We start from the raw sequence: 17,938 nt of genomic DNA, 5'->3' as shown, positions 1-17,938 counted from the left end.
CTAGGTGCTGCTAAATTGTATGTTCAGGTGGGACTATATTCTTCTCTAGAAGCAATGGGGAATATTCCTGCATTAGGGCTCAATCAGATGTCCAGTTTCTCTAATGAGTGCTATCTGTAATTTTGAAGGATAAGCATTATTACTTGTGACAGAGTATGGGGCCATTTGTATGTCTGTGATTTTTCGCGGATCGAGAAGTCAGTCGACAATAGCGGAGACATACACAATTTTGATCCAAGGTTTGGATCAAATCGGCCATGCAAGTCATGGGTCCATGAAAAAAATCAGATCAATGGGTCCCTGAAAAAATCAGACCACTCTTGGATGACATAAGAGTGCGGGACAATTTTCATGGACTGTCAGAAAGAAGAAGGTGGAGAAACTTTTTTTTAACTTCTTCTGGTACACGAAAAACTGATAACCATCGGACCAAACTGTAATCAAAGTCTGATCAGAATAATCGGTCTGTTTTACTCATACATGGAAAAATCAGACGTGTGAATGAGCCCTTATATGGCACCAGAAGGAGCGTGGATTCCATACGAATCATTGGGAATAAGCCTCCATATGAAATCGGAGGCACGGAGAGGTAAAGAATGGGCTTCTATGGGGGGCGAATCCGCATTACATGAAACCATAATCTAGCTGATAACGTGAGGTTACATGCATCTGATCATTACTGCATCCCAACAAAAATCTAATTTATATAAGGAAGATGGGGGCAAGGTCCTTACGACGTGGAAAGTTGTCAAAGTTGTTTGGTTAGTACAGAAAAACCTCTGCCAATGTATGAAATGAAAGCCAATGTAATATATAAAAACTATAAAAATCTCCAGATCTGCAGTCACCTTTACACTTTGCAGCTGCTGAATACTCCATAATATTTGGTTCCAAGTTTCTGGAGTGTTTCTGTACGATCACCTATGAACCTGTCCGTGTCTTCTAAGCCACCTGTGATGTTCTTAGCTGTGGCTGACAGATCAGGAGGACTAGGAAGCGTTACTTAAGATTCATGAGAGCATAAATCTGTATCAGACTGAGATAACACGGTTATGATTGAAAGCGGCGTACAGTGTTCAAGGATGATAGCTCAAATTCAATGAGCGCATCAAGTGTATCACTGACGATTCTGTCACGTCAAGTAACGCTCGGTTTATTTCCTCAACGTCTCTCATGTAATCTGCTAATCTTCTGAAACTTTGAAAGAAAGGTGACAATGTCACAAGTGTGCTATGGCTTAGTCACTGGTATATATAGAAATTTACATACAGTATATAACAAGACACATATGAATGTTTTTCTTAATATCTGACATGAAATCAGAATACAGGTTGCACATGTCAATGAGGCACCTTCAGGTGTGTCTCTAATTAACTCAGATGTTGCAAAAAAAAAAACCCTCAAATCAGAAACTTCCAAAGACATGACATCATCATATGGGCAGTCCAGAATTGTTTAAAGGCACAGTAATCTTAGTGTATGTAAAATTTTGACTTTGCAGTAAGCAATAAAAATGCCTTAAAACATTCTCTCTCTCTTTATTCTGGTAATAACTGTAACGTAAGAAGGCTGGCGAAAATACAAGTCTTAATTAATTAATTATTTAATCAATTAACAAAATGCAAAGTGATCAAAAGAGAAAATCTAAATCAAACCATTATTTGGTGATTGCCCTTTGACTTCATCAGTTCTTCATTTGCACACAGTTTTTGAAGAAACATCTTGGAGAGTTAACCACAGATCTGTGGATGTTTCTTGTGCAAATCCTTCTGTCTCTTCATTTAATTTCACACAGACCAGATGACGTTGAGATCAGGACTCTGTGAGGCCGGATCATCACTTCAATGACTATTGTTCTTTATGCTGGAAAATCATTCTTAATTACATTGGATGGATGTTTGGGGTCGTTGTCTAGCTGCAGAATTAATTTGGAGTCAGTCAGACACCGCCCTGATGGTATTGCATGATGGATAAGTATCTGGTTGTATTCCTCAACATTGAGGACACATTACTCCTGACCAAACTACCAATTCCATTTTTTATAAGTGCAGCCCCAAACGTGCAAGGATCCTCCACCATGCTTCACTGTACATACAGACACTCATTGTTTTGCTTTGGAGAACAAACTGTCTTCTCTTACAGCAAAATATTTCACATTTTGACTTCTCAGTCCAGAGCTAAGGCTCCCATTTTTCTGCACCCCAGTTGCTGTGCTTTGGCTGTGTAGTTAAGTTACATGGCCTTGCTTCCATGTGAAAGGTATGCTTTCTGGCCACAATTTTTCCATAAAGATCACTTCTGGCCAGCCTACTCCTAAACATAGATGGGTGTAACTGAGTCCCAGTGGTTACTGCCACTTGTGAGTTCATAGCATTGCTAGATATCTTCTGATTTTGAAGAAAAGTAAGCATTATGTGCTTTCACTCTACCTTACTAAGTTTTGACTACAGTGTATATTATCTTCAAGGTTGCCCTTTTTTTGGTGCTTCTTTAAATGAGTTTGAACAACCAGTCTGCTGTGAAAGCCTTGCTTTGGAGAGAGCTTACTGATACACTATAACTACCTTGTGTCTAGCCATGGTGTATGACCTGTGACAGGATACTGTGTTCCATAGCCTCACCTTTGTAGCAGCATTTGGCTGTTCCTCACTCAGTTTCAAGCCTTGTACACAGTTACTTCTAGTTAATGGTTGATTCAATCTATATATCAAAATGATGATCATTATCACCTGTTTGTTATAACTGGTTACTCATATACTTGACTATAATCCAAAATACTTGACTTTGTGAAAGTGCATTTAGAATTAATGCTCTGATGCAATTCTGAATGCAAAGAAAGGTCACCAAATATTGATTAGATTTCTCTTTTGTTCATTCATTTTGAATTTTGTTAACTGATAAAAATAAACCATTAACACTTGTAGTTTTTTTAAATCTTACTTTACAGCATTAGTTTACACACCTGCTTAAAGCTTTTTTTTCCACAGTATTGTGTGTAATTATATATATATTATTAATAAAAAACTGCCATGTTTTTTAAAAAAAATTTCTGGCATTTTTGCATTGCTTGTTGCTACTGAAACTATTGTGGCCAGATGTTTGCTGGAGTCAGTTTTAGCAAATCAGCATAAAGCAAGTATAACAAGGCATAAAATATAACTTTTATTTGATAAAATTTAAAAAAAACATCAGAGATGCCACAAATATTACATAAGAATGTTAAGATACATATTCAGACCCACCGGACATGTATGCAAACCACAGTGATGGCCAAAAAGGACAAACAGACAACATCACTTAGAATCATAGAATCGTAGAGTTGGAAGGGACCTCCTGGGCCATCTGGTCCAACCCCCTGCTCAAAGCAGGATTCGCTTAATCATCCCAGTCAGATGTCTGTCCAGCCTCTGTTTGAAGACTTCCATTGAAGGAGAACTCACCACTTCTTGTGGCAGCTTGTTCCACTCATTGATCACTCTAACTGTCAAAAAGTTTTTTCTAATATCTAATCTGTGTCTCCTCCCATTCAGTTTCATCCCATTGCTTCTAGTCTTTCCTTGTGCAAATGAGAATAAAGTTGATCCTTCTACAATGTGACAGCCCTTTAGATATTTGTAGACAGCTATTAAGTCTCCTCTCAGTCTTCTCTTTTGCAAACTAAACAATCCCAAATCCTGCAACCTTTCCTCATAAGACAGGGTTTGCAGACCGGTCACCATTCTGGTTGCTCTTTTCTGAACTTGCTCCAGTTTGTTGATGTCTTTTTTAAAATGTGGTGCCCAAAACTGGACACAATATTCCAGATGAGGTCTGACCAAAGAGGAGTAGAGGGAAATAATGACTTCACGTGATCTAGACTGTATGCTTCTGTTAATACATCCTAGAATTGCATTTGCCTTTTTTGCTGCTGCATCACACTGTTGACTCATATTCAGTCTGTGATCTATTAGTATACCCAAGTCTTTTTCACATGTGCTGTTGCTTAGCCCTATTCCTCCCATTCTGTATATGCTTTTTTCATTTTTATTGCCCAGATGTAGTACTTTGCATTTTTCCAGTTAAAAACCATTCTGTTAGTTGCTGCCCACTTCTCCAGTTTATTTCTATCTTTTTGAATCCTCTCTCTTCTCTAGTATTAGCTATCCCTCCTAGCTTTGTGTCATCAGCAAATTTAATCAGTTTACCCTCAATTCCTTCATCTAAATCGTTGATAAAGATGTTGAACAATACAGGGCCCAGGACAGAGCCCTGTGGTACCCCACTTGAGACATTCTTCCAACTGGATGTGCAGCCATTTACGACCACTCTCTGGGTCCGATCACTAAGCCAGTTATGAATCCACCTAACAGTTGCCTTGTCCATTTTTTCAATAAGGATTGTATGAGATACTTTGTCAAATGCTTTGCTGAAGTCAAGATATACTATATCTACAGCATTTCCTTGATCCACCCAATCAGTGATTTCGTCATAGAAGGAAATTAAGTTAGTCTGACATGACTTATTAGTTACAAACCCTTGCTGACTCTGTTTAATCACTTCATTCTTATCCAGGTACTGACATACATGTTGTTTAATAATTTGTTCAAAGATCTTTCCTGGTATAGAAGTCAGACTCACCGGCCTATAGTTGCCTGGGTCCACCTTCTTCCCCTTTTTGAAGATAGGAACAACATTTGCTCTTCTCCAGTCTTCTGGGACTTCTCCTGTTCTCCAAGAATTTTCAAAGATTATGGAGAGGGGTTCAAAAATTTCTTCTGCTATCTCCTTCAGTACTCTGGGGTGTAATTCATCTGGACCTGGAGACTTGAATTCATTTAGGTTAGCTAAGTGTTTCCTCACTATCTTTCTGTTTATAGATATCCTGGATTCTTCTATTTCCTTAATAGGACAGTGAAGAACAGTTGATGTTACATTTCCTTTCTGAGAGAAAACAGATACAAAATAGGAATTTAAAAGTTCGGCCTTCTCAACATCCTGTCTTACCATTTCATCATTTTCATCCTGTAGAAATCCTATAGCATCTTTGACTTTTCTTTTACTTTTGACATATCCCCAAAATCCTTTATTATTGCTTTTGACATCTCTTGCAAGCCTCAATTCATTGTCAGCTTTAGATAAACTGATTTGTGCCCTGCAGGTTCTGCAGACAGCATTATATTCTTCTTTAGATATGCCTCCCTCTTTCCATTTTATAAACATTTTTTTCTTCCTTTTTAGCATGCGCTTAAGTTCTGTGTTCATCCATCCTGGCTTCCTTATATGCTTCCTATTCTTCCCTCTTTTTGGAATTGTTAACAATTGTGCTTTGAGAATTTCATTGTTCAAGATTTCCCATCCTTAATACAGCAGACAATACATAGAACACATACTACGGACAATGGTCAGCCAACCTTAGGTGGTCCATTATAGAAAAAAAACAACTATCTGGATGAAACCTGCTTCTGCATTATGTCTAACTAGTGGCAAAAAGGTGAAGAGAAAATGATTGGAACAATCTCAACAGTCTGTGGTATCCGGAAGAACGGAAGTCCTAGTTCATCAATGTCACAAGAACTTGTCTGTATCGCAGGATAGGGGCCGAGGACTAGATTAAGCCCTGTCAGATTATACTGGCCCTATTATCCTCAAGATTCCGGCCCTGACAAGGGAAGTTCACAGCTGACCATTCACAGATCTGATTCTAAAAAAAAAGTTCCGTGTACCTTCCGATGCGTTTAAATCTCAGTCAGGGCCATCAGGTGATGGCAAAAAACATTACACACAAGCCAAGGGTTAAGATACCAGCCCCAGCATAGTGGACCTAGCAAACATTAATCTGGTAAAGCCTGGTCAGAACAGAGAAGAGAGAGCTTTTACCCTGTTGTGAAAGAAAAAGCACCAATCAATAAACTCACTTAGAGATCCACTCAGGATATCACAGCTGCGGGCTCGCGGGAATCATTTGAATCCGGTGATTGGAAATAGTTTCCTGTCCATTTGACAAGTACGAAGCATAACAAGACCGCAGGAGATGGAACGTGCAACAAGAATCGTGTGCGACGCCTAGCAGGATGATGCGCGAGGCCACACCACTTGCTGAGGTAAAAGGCTGGAGGGACGGACCATGCAAATATAACACGGCATGACATCACGGGTGGAGCTGTAGGGGGTCAGCCTTTGTCAAGAACTTAATTATACTGTGACTTTGAGAGACAATGCTCTCCTGATTTGTGTGCACTTGGATTAGTCCTTTTCCCTCCTGAGACTTGCTGTTTGTTGATGCGGTCACTGAAAGGCAGTGACCGCATCAAAACAGGAGACAGGTTCCCTTTAATGAGGATATTTGTCTTGGTGCCAAAAATTGACTATGTACTAGCCTATCTTTCAACAATTTACCGATCCTGTACGTGACGTGTGGGTAATGACCCAGTTTGTCACTGACATCATCACTATCCACGGGCCAGTGTTTTTCCAGAATGGATCTTAGTGCTGATATTCCATTCAAGTACGTTGTAATAAATTTGGTGATGTTTTCCATATAAGGTTTTTGGGTAGGAACAAGCAACTCCATACTTTTCCTAGATTTAATTTCCTGGTATGCTTGATGGAGGACCTTATTTTGGTAGCCCTTCTGTAGAAATCTCCCCCTCAGCTCCCTAGCCTGCCTAACAAATGTTGCATCTGAACACTTCCGGCATAGCCTTAAAAACTGCCCCTTAGGCATGCCACTCTCTAAAGGTTCCAGATGATTACTGTACCAGCTGAGCAGGGAATTGCTGGCCGTTGATTTCCTGTAGGTGCGTGTTTCGAGGCTCCCTCCTTCCCCTTTATGATCTTGTAAGACGGCCAGGGTGGTAGTCGTGGCAACTAGCTGTTCTGTTCCCACACCCTGTTGCCCCGCAGATTAAATGTCTTTCCCGCTGCATGTGCAGTATGCGCAGCAGAACACTCACATTCACTGCCAGAGTTCTCTCGGCTGCAATCACTCTGCATCCATGAACTTCACAAACCACTTCAGAGTCAATGTCTTTTTCCAACGGTTTAACTTTACTGAACAGTAGGGTATCCATCACACATACAGCACAATCTACACAGAGTGGCATTTCCTCAGCTTTTCCTGTTTCTCTTGCAGTCTCTTTCTCATTCTGGCAATCGCTGCCTTGCTTCAGGATGATCTCTTTCCCACTCCTGAACAATCCCTGTCCAGCTTCTGGACAATCCCTGTCCCATTTGTGCTCCAGGCCCACCAGCTTCCTACCATTCCCTAGTCTTAGATCAATAGGAAAATGTGCCAGGTTGGCCATCTCCGCTTTACCTGCCCCGGTCGTAGACCTCGGATCCTCTTTGGGTTGGTCTCTGTTCTAGCTGGTCACTGCCTGAACGTTCTTCAGCCTGGGGCCCCTTCCTGCTGTAGCAGCTTAATCCCTTTGGCTGGCAGACTGGCCTTTCTCACTGTTCAGTGCTGCATCCTGACTGCACTCAGCCCTAACCAGCAAGTGCCCTCCTATATCTCACTGTTCTGTGCTGCAATGCTCTGTAACTCCTCCCAACAGGAAATCCCCTATGCTAACTAAACCTAAGCTACTAATCCTATTCCCTATATCTAATGTGTCCCCTCTATTCTAATCCCCCTATTGTCCTATGCTATCTTCTAATCTATCCCTACTTCTAAACATATCCAATACATCACAATACAGTACATAAATAATACGGCACATTACATTAACATTAAGGTTATGTTTCCTCTTGCAGGATTACATCCGGATTAGCTGCGGGTCGAATGTTGCGAACACGCATCCGGTGGCCCTGCGTTTTCGGACATGCGGCGCGTCTTTTTAGACCGCAGCATGTCTGTTTACCTTGCGGAGACGCTCAGTCTCCGCAAGGTAAACAGCCTACTCTATGTATACGATGCGGCAATTCCAGTTGTGTTCAATGAGCACATCCGGAATCACCGCACGTACAGAAGGGGGCGGCGCTTTGGGCGGAGCGGGGTTTCCGCTGCGTCCAAAGCGCTGCAAGGACGCCAAGTGGAAACAAACCCTAACATTAGCAAAAGGACAGGGTGCCGCACGTGATACATGTGCACAGTGTCCACTGGGGAAGAAGACACCTGACGTGCTCTGCCACCTCCTTACAATCTCAACATCTAATAACGGCAGACAAACAAAGCCATACTCATATGTGAACCTCAGACCAATGGGGCTACAGTTGAGTCCACTGTTCCCTTCCCTACTAGAAAAACAATCTCTGTAGCGAGCCCACATCAATTTTCTAAACATATGGGTCAGTTTTGGCCAGTATATGGTTTCTCTCATGGACCACGACTGTTTTTTTTCCCCGTTAATAAAGCTCCCTGAATTATCAACTCTAATGCTGATAGGTATGGCTCACACGGGTGAATTTTATATAAATTTTCCAGGCAGTACCAGCAAAGTGGATATGGTAGAAAATATCTTTTGCACGCTGCGGACATAATCAATGCAGACATTGCCCTGCTGTGCAGATGGTAAATCCACTGCACAACAATCTATGTCGCCATGAAGATTTTCACTGCAAATTCTATCTTTTTTATTGTGAAATCTGAAAACAAGTCATGCGGATGTGTCTCAATTTTCCTGCTGATTTTTTTTTTTTCCTGCTCAATTTACAACCAACGTACACTCACCATTAGGCCTCATTCACAGACATCTGTTTTTCTTATTGTTTTATCTGTATTTTTTTTTCCAGGATAAGAGTTGGCAAAAAAATCCATGGAGATGAGTCTGATCCGAGTCAATGGAGACATGTTGATCCAAGTCAATGCAAGTCTATGGGTCTGAGTTGAACCCCGACATTGGGTGGCTTTCCAGATGCAGTCCAAGCTTGAACAACCTCCATCACTGTTTTTTTTGCACACGACAAAAACTGATGAAGACTTGAAATCAAAACCGGACATACAAAGCAGACACCAGTGGCACTGTGATCTGGCACACTGATGGAAATCGCTCTATTTTTTTTCATTTCCGAGATATAAATGGACTTCTGACTGAGGCATGACATTGTAGATCACTGCAAACTATCTTCTCTTCTAGCAAACAGATTAATTTCCTTCCGTTCTTCCTTTTCTCCATCGACTCTCTGTGGTTGTGAAATGCGCCTTTTTGCTGTGATAAAAAGCAGCAGAAATAGTGACTTTTTCTTTTGTACTAGTTCTGTCAATTATCTCTTTTTTTGACACCTGCCAACCGCTGCGGTGATGTGTCTCCTGTTTATTATCTGAATAATCCTTTGTAGGTAACAGGACAAAAAAAAACAAGCATGTTGTTTCACACAGACCTCCTTCAAAGCAGAATTCCTTTCCCTCCAGTGAAGACATACGCTTTCTGATACATGGTTGGGGAGGGGGGCTATAAATAATTGTGAGCGCTACATTTTGCTTTCTCAGAATATCATAAAAGAGGCAGATTATTTATCAATATTCCTTACCTTGTCGTTACTTTCCAGCAGATACAATAATCGGGCAGGTGGTGGGCCAAACATGAGACCTTTAAAGGACACTTGACCCATCTCCGCTCTTTTGCTCGGAGGAGGAATGGAAGTGTCTTCATCACTTATTGAGGTTTTGGGATATTCTAGGTGAAGCAAAACATAAATTCCAAGAAGGAAGACATCAGTCATAATCTTCAGAGGGTGGAGGAACGAGACGATATATCAAGTGCAAGTGAGAACATCAGCAATCAACATGGAAGAAACTGGAATTTAGATACTTTATACAAAAATTAGAAACAAATTAGAAAAAAAAATATATATAGAAAAATAAACTGCATTAAGGCATGTTAGCCATGTTTAAAAACAGAATAAAAACCTGACGCGTTTCTGACGCGTACACAGCACCCTTAGTCATAGGCTAAGTATGGCTACATGAGAGAGACAATATAAAGACAAAAAGAACCAATCACAAATGCTTAGTAATTACATGCATAAGGTGTTGCAACAAACAGGTGCAGACAAACAACAGAACAGCTATAAAACCAGACTTTACATTGAAAAAACAAAACCAAAAAAAACTTTTTTAATAAACATAAAAGAGATCATTCCTGAAATTCATACCTTTTGGATATTTTGTGTCTAGTTTTAATATCCAGAAGGCTTCAGGTTTGGTTAAAGCTTTCTATCTGTTCTCTCCATGAATGGGATTACAGACGTTCTCTATGCCATAAAATGCAAAATGAAAAACATCCCCTTTGTGAACAAAATGTTTTGCAGCTCTTGAATACGCTGCATTTTTATTTTGAGTATTTGATAAATGTTCTGCTATCCTCTTTTTAAGCTTACGGATAATACATCCAATGTATTCGATTTGACATGACAGGCAGCAGATGCAATAAACCACATATTGAGTATTGCAATTAAAAGAAAATGTAATATTATAGGAATTATCCATTGATTGAATATTGTATATAGGAATATAGAATTTGTGCAAATATCCATAAAAAAGTTGTTACAAGGCAGAGTGAACTATAGCAATGTTTCTGGTAATGTACCCTTCATCAGGCAAGTGAGTAAGGCATGTGAGAAAACGGTAATTAGACCTACTGGTGATTGTGTTTCCAGGAATCCATCCTGACAGTACACTGGAGATGTGTCTCCGCGGCTTGTGTTTTGCATGTTTTTACATATTTCCCATAAGGGATGGGGGCATTGCTCTAGAATCACTGCGTTGAGAAACATGTGATGGTGTCTCCGCAGTGTTGGAAGTTGATCTCCAAGATTTCATTCATCCTCATTTTTCACAATCTTCTACTAGGCATTGCTCCTACTAGCCAGTTTCCTACTCCACACTGATGAGGGGCAATACCCTGAAACAGCTGTCTGTGGATGGATACCATGTTTTGGCATAGGTGGTTTCCTTCATTGGAGACTGCCCTTCCCGTGGTTGTTCCTTACCGGGGAAAGACCTGGCTAGTCATTGCTTGCGTTGAGAAACATGTGATGGTGTCTCCGCGGCTTGTGTTTTGCATGTCTTTACATATTTCCCATAAGGGATGGGGGCATTGCTCTAGAATCACTGTGTTGAGAAACATGTGATGGTGTCTCCACAGTGTTGGATGTTGATCTCCAGGAGTTCATTCATCCTCATTTTTCACAGTCTTCTACTAGGCATTGCTCCTACTGGCCAGTTTCCTACTCCACACTGATGAGGGGCAATACCCCGAAACAGCTGTCTGTGGATGGATACCATGTTTTGGCATAGGTGGTTTCCTTCATTGGAGACTGCCCTTCCCGTGGTTGTTCCTTCCCGGGGAAAGACCTGGCTAGTCATTGCTTGCGTTGAGAAACATGTGATGGTGTCTCCGCGGCTTGTGTTTGGCATGTCTTTACATATTTCCCATAAGGGATGGGGGCATTGCTCTAGAATCACTGCGTTGAGAAACATGTGATGGTGTTTCTGCAGTGTTGGATGTTGATCTCCATGAGTTCATTCATCCTCATTTTTCACAGTCTTCTACTAGGCATTGCTCCTACTGGCCAGTTTCCTACTCCACACTGATGAGGGGCAATACCCCAAAACAACAGCAACTGTCTGTGGATGGATACCATGTTTTGGCATAAGTGGTTTCCTTCAATGGAGACTGCCCTTGCCGTGGTTGTTCCTTCCCGGGGAAAGACGTGGCTAGTCATTGCTTGCATTGAGAAACATGTGATGGTGTCTCCGCGGCTTGTGTTTGGCATGTCAGTACACTGGAGGACGTCCTTCTTATCCGTAGTGTGACAGGAAACCACGAGAGTTCAAAAGGATCCTCCCCCTACCACCCTTCAGTGATTTCACTAAGTAACACCTCTGGATGGATGCAAAACATAAACTTTATTTGAACCAACATTTTTCGTACACATGTTACATCACAGTTGTATGGACGTGTTCGTCGGGAGGGAACTAATAGTGCTGTCAGGATGGATTTCTGGAAACACAATTACCGGTTGGTCTAATTACCGTTTTCCAGGTCACGACCTGACAGCACACTGGAGTAGTAACAAAGAATATTGGTCCTAGGGTGGTACTACCGCGTGGAGTACTTTTCTCCCAAATGCTAATTGTGTGGGGGCCACGTCTAATTTATAGTACTTAGAGAACGTACTGAGACTGGCCCAAGATGCTGCTCTGCAGATCTGATCTGCCGAGGCTCCCCCTCCTCTCTGCCCATGATGCGGCCATGGCTCTAGTTGAGTGGGCTCTAAGGTTCCCCGGGGGGCTCTGGCCCTGTGCTCTATACGTTGCGCTAATAATGGATTTAATCCACCTTGCTATTGTGGATTTCGACGCCTTCTTCCCCTTATTAGTGCCTCTGTACTGGACAAAAAGATTATTATCCTGCCTCCAGGGCCTGGTTCATTCCAGGTACCTGAGCACTGTTTCCCTGACATCCAGGTTATGGTAAGCCTTCTCCTTGCTATTTTTAGGGAACTGACAAAATGAGGGGAGAACTACCTCCTGATTCATGTTCGAGACTGAGATAACCTTGGGGAGAAAAGCCGAGTCGAGTTTTAGGACTAACCGGTCGTCGAATATTTGCAAGTAGGGATCTTGATATGACTTCATCCGATAGACCTCTTGCTCTTAGGACCTGCCGGTCAGGATCCAGGCTGATAACTTGAGCGCTTCTGGCCTTTGGTGGAAGACCGGACCCTGGTGAAGGAGGTCTTCTCTTTTTGGCAGGATATAGGATCTTCTCGTGATATCTTCCTGAGTAGAGGAAACCAACTTCTTCTTGGCCAATAGGGAACTACCAATATGACCCTGGCTCTGTCCTCGTAGATCTTCCTGAGAACCCGTGGAATGAGAGCTAGAGGCGGGAAGGCGTACAACAGGCCTCTGTTCCAGGACTGTGGTAGAGCGTCTATCCCTGTCGGGTTTCCCGCAGGGTTCAGGGAGTAGAAGGCTTTGACCTTTGTGTTCCCTTTGTCCGCAAATAGGTCTATTTCCGGTTGTCCCCAACGGTCGCACAGGCTGCTGAACACCTCGTCATTGAGTTCCCAATCTGTTGCGGTTATTCTTCTTCTGCTGAGGAAGTCCGCAACTTGGTTCCTGGTGCCTTCCAGATGTACTGCTGAGATTGAGAGGACCTCTCTTTCTGCCCACCTGAAGATCTGTTCTGCTAAGCCCTGAAGCGCCGGGTGTCTTGGTCCACCCTGGTGGCAGAGAAAGGCTACTGTCGTGGTATTTTCTGACAGTATTTTGACGTGCTTGTTCTTCACCCGAGACCAGGCGATGAGTAGTACCTTCCAGACCGCATGTAATTCTCTGAAGTTGGAGGACCTGTTGCTGTCCTCCGGACTCCATTGCCCCTGGTAGTACTCTCCTCCGAAGTGTCCACCTCAGCCATACAGACTCGCGTCTGTAGTTACTACGATTTCTGGAGACTGAATCCATGAGACACCGGTTTTTAGGTTTCTCGGGATGGTCCACCACAGCAGCGACCTTCTGACCTGGGGGATTAACTGTATTTTCTTGTCCATTGAGACCTGCCTTCTGTCCCAGGATGCTAGAACTGCCCGTTGTAGTTTGCGGGAGTGGAATTGACTCCATCTGACACAGGAAATGCACAAAGTCATCAGCCCCAGGATCCTCATTGCGTCCCTGATCGATACCCGGTTCTTTGAGAACTGACAAATCTTCCTTGGCATGCTGGCCTGCTTTTCCTCTGGGAGATAGGACATTCTTCTTTCTGAGTCCGGCATGACCCCCAAAAATTTTATTCTGGGCTTGGGTATGAGATCTGATTTTGGCCAATTTATGATACAACCCAACCTCTGCAGCGGGGAGATCGAGGACTGACAGTCGACCCTGAGCTGGGCTGCTGAATCTGCTATGATTAAGACGTCTGTTACGCTGCGGATGACGGTGGTGAGAGTGGACCCTCTGGGCCGTGACGCCGAACCCTCCCCGAGCGAGCGCACCAAGTGGACCGACCCCTATACAGGGACCATTAGGGAACAGACTCTGGAAGTTCAAGCGCCACGGCAGCCAGGACCAGGGGTCGGCTCAGGAGGGTGAGCAGATGATGAGGAACAGAGGAAGATCCGGAGAGGAACCAGGATGACCAGGGTCCAGAGGCTGAGAGAGGAGGAGAAGGACGGAGGAGGATGGCGGGAACCAGGAGGAGGTAAACTGAAAAGGGAAGGAGACACAGGGGTTACCAGGAGGCACAGGCAGGAGTCTCAGGGGGAACACAGGAGACACAGGCGAGAGACACAGGGATTATCAGGAAGAAGAGGTACAAGACTCAAGGGGTTAACCAGCACGCAAGCTTGCAAGCAAGGAACTAGCAGCAGAGAGCGCGGCCTAGACATCAGAGAGGTAACTCAATAGTCAGGCACCTCCACTAAGGGAGGGCAGCATGAAATACCTGGTGGTGGGCTCTGATAGGTCAGGAGGCTGGTCCGGGTCAGGTCACGCCAGACAGGTGGCTGACGGCAGAGGCGCGTGGCCTAACCCTCCGGCGCGTGCGCAGAGGCACAGTGCGCGCAGCCGAGGGAAGTGGAGGAGTGCTTTGGGACGCTGGACTCCGGAAAGCGAGGAGAGCGGGGGCGCGCGTCCAGGACGCGTCAGGGGAGCGAGTCGGACCAGAAGCGGAGGCGGTGAGTATGGCAGCGGGAGCGGGAGCAGCAGAACGGGGAGCGGTGCTGACAGTACCCCCTCTCTTACACTCCCCTCCACTGCGTCTGGCTAAAAACCTCTTAAGAATCATTAAGAATCATTGGAGCATTGATGTTCTCCTGCAGCTCCCAAGATCTCTCCTCGGGACCAATCGACCAGAAAAAAGGTTTTACCCCTAACCCTTTTTGAGGCCAGAATGTCTTTTACTTCAAAGACATCATCAGATGTGACAGGAAGAGGAGAAAGGTTCGGGGCCGGGTGGAACCGATTCAAGACAACTGGTTTAAGGAGAGAGACGTGGAAGGAGTTGGGAACCCGAAGCGACGCAGGCAACTCCAGTTTGTAAGATACATTGTTAAGACGTTTGAGAATCTTGAAAGGCCCAATGTAGCGTGGTCCCAGCTTGTAAGAAGGGAGCTTTAGCCTAATGTACTTGGCCGAAAGCCAAACTTGTTGACCTGGGAGGTAGGTTGGAGCATCCAAGCGTCTTTTGTCAGCGTGCCTCTTCATATTTCCTGAGAGCCTCCTTAGTCTCGGACCAGATCCTAGAGAACTCTTGGGTCAGGGAATCGGCTGCAGGCACACCGGAGGAACCGGATATAGGTAGAGGGACACCAGGGTGCATGCCAAAGACCACGAAGAATGGAGACTTGGCTGATAACTCGCTGGGATGATTATTGTAGGAGAATTCTGCCCAGGGGAGTAGATGGACCCAGTTGTCTTGATGAGCGTTAGAGAACTGCCGTAAGTAGGACGCTAGCACCTGATTAACGCGTTCTACTTGACCATTGGACTGGGGATGGTACGCGGATGAAAAGTCCAATCTTACCTCCAGAAGTTTACACAAGGCTCTCGAAAATCGAGAGGTTAACTGTACACCTCGATCAGAAACAATGTGCTGTGGAAAGCCGTGGAGGTGGAAGATGTGCTGGATAAAAATCTTCGCCAACTCTGGAGCGGAGGGCAGCGCTGGAAGAGGAACAAAATGGGCCATCTTGGAGAAGCGGTCAACCGCTACCAGGATAGTCGTAGATCCGGAAGAGTTAGGCAGATCCGTGATGAAATCCAAAGCTATATGTTGCCATGGAACCGAGGGAATCGGGAGAGGAAGCAGAAGGCTGGAGGGTGGCCGCCTAGGAATCCTGACCTTGGCGCAAGAGGGACAGGAGGCCGTGAAGTCAGTCACATCCTGGCGGAGTGAGGGCCACCAATAAAAACGAGCGATGAGCTCCAACGTCTTTTTGACTCCGACATGTCCAGAAACTTTAGAGGAATGTCCCCAATGCAGTACCTTTTTTCTTTCAGAGTCAGGAACGTAGGTCTTGCCGGGAGGAGGAGTAATCAATCTCACAGGAGCCACAGTGATGATCCTAGCGGGATCGATAATGTGAGTTGGTTCCTCCACCAGATCAGGGGACTGCAGAGACCGGGACAATGCGTCCGCCTTGATGTTCTTTGGCCCGGGACGGAAACGCAATTCAAAATCGAACCGTCCAAAGAAGAGAGACCATCTGGCTTGCCAAGGGTTAAGTCTCTGGGCTGACTGGAGATATGCAAGGTTTTTGTGGTCGGTAAAGATGGTAAACGGATGGACCGACCCTTCAAGAAGGTAACGCCACTCCTCCAGTGCCAATTTTATGGCTAACAGCTCGCGATCCCCGATGGCGTAGATACACTCTGCCGGCGAGAAGGCCTTTGAAAAGAACCTGCAGGTAATCAGTCGGCCGGACGGGGACCTCTGAGAGAGCACTGCACCTGCTCCGGTGGAAGAGGCATCAACCTCCAGGATGAATGGCTTATTAGCCTCGGGTCGGTGTAGGACAGGTACAGTCGCGAAGGCTTGCTTCAAACAGGAAAAGGCCTCTTCAGCCTCCGGGGGCCAGGACGAGGAGTTGACGCTCTTGCGAGTGAGACTGGAGATGGGTTTGATGACGGACGAAAAATGTGGCACAAATTGACGATAATAGTTGGCGAAGCCGAGGAACCTTTGAATCGCCTTGACCCCCACTGGGCGGGGCCATTGAAGAATAGCCGACAGTTTCTCAGGATCTATCTCCAGCCCAGAATCTGAAACAATATAGCCCAAGAAGGGCAAGGAAGACTGCTCAAAGAGACACTTCTCAAGCTTCGCGTAGAGGCGATTCTCCCGCAGACATTGTAGGACCAGACGAACACTCCTCCTATGGGATGCCAGATCCGGGGAAAAAATAAGGATGTCGTCCAGATACACCACCACGCAGGAGTATAACAAATCTCGGAAGATATCATTGACGAACTCCTGAAAGACCGCAGGAGCGTTGCAGAGACCGAAGGGCATAACCAGGTATTCGTAATGCCAGTCCCGGGTGTTAAAGGCGGTCTTCCATTCGTAACCAGGGCGAATGCGGATGAGATTGTAAGCTCCGCGTAGATCCAACTTCGAGAAGATGCGGGCTCCCCGCAGCCGGTCAAAGAGTTCTGGGATGAGAGGCAAAGGATACTTATTCTTCACAGTAATGTCGTTCAGACCCCGGATATCAATGCAAGGACGGAGAGACCCGTCTTTCTTCTTTACAAAGAAAAACCCAGCTCCGGCCGGGGAGGAAGACTTCTGTATGAAACCTCGAGCTAAATTCTCACGAATATACTCGGACATGGCCGTAGTCTCTGCTGGAGACAAGGGATAAATTCGCCCTCAAGGAGGGGTGGTCCCGGGCCGCAGGTCAATAGGGCAGTCATACGGGCGATGCGGGGGAAGAACCTCTGCCTCCTTCTTATCGAACACGTCAGAGAATGCCCAGTATGCGGCTGGTAGAGCCTCAGGACCCGAGGAGGCTGGAGGGGGATTGGCCGGGCGGACAGACGCCAGGCACCTCTCTTGGCAAGGATGCCCCCAACGGAGGACCTCACCAGAACGCCAGTCCAAGACAGGTTCATGTGTCCTAAGCCATGGAAGACCTAGCAGCACAGCATGGGAAAGGTTGGGAAGAACGTAGAAAGCGATCCACTCCTGGTGCAAGGCCCCGATTTGCAGACACACCTCCTCCGTAACCAGGGACACAGATTCTCGTAGGGGTCTTCCATCTACTGAGGCGATGACACGTGGAGTTTTCAGGGAAATCACGGGAATCTGGTACTTCTTCACCTCCTTCAACCTAATGAAGTTCCCTGCCGCGCCCGAGTCCACATAGGCCACATCCGAACCACGTCTCTGACCCAAAACCAGCTGAACCGAAAGGGTAAGGGGATGAGAGGAGTGAGACACACCTAGATCGGCCTCACTTACCTGCCCTAGGTGGAGGAGTTTCCCGGTCTCTCAGGACAGGAGCGTAGGAAGTGAGA

The 17,938-nt window shown here is 45.1% G+C and overlaps 1 protein-coding gene across 2 annotated transcripts in view; it reads right to left on the bottom strand.

Annotated features, from left to right (window-relative positions):
- MORN1 (MORN repeat containing 1) overlaps window positions 1-17,938 on the bottom strand; it is a 528,161-nt gene that overhangs the window by 213,636 nt on the left and 296,587 nt on the right. For both annotated transcript variants that reach the window (XM_073585393.1, XM_073585394.1), the window contains exon 11: window positions 9,448-9,593. In XM_073585393.1, coding sequence (XP_073441494.1) covers window positions 9,448-9,593 — 146 coding nt within the window. The remainder of the gene's footprint in view (window positions 1-9,447; window positions 9,594-17,938) is intronic.

This window comes from Dendrobates tinctorius, unplaced genomic scaffold (genome assembly GCF_039654945.1).
Source record: "Dendrobates tinctorius isolate UK_male_01 unplaced genomic scaffold, ASM3965494v1 ptg000086l, whole genome shotgun sequence".
In the NCBI taxonomy this organism is placed as follows: domain Eukaryota; kingdom Metazoa; phylum Chordata; class Amphibia; order Anura; family Dendrobatidae; genus Dendrobates; species Dendrobates tinctorius.
Note: the sequence above shows the minus strand (reverse complement) of the source record. Positions and strands in the feature narration are given on the sequence as shown.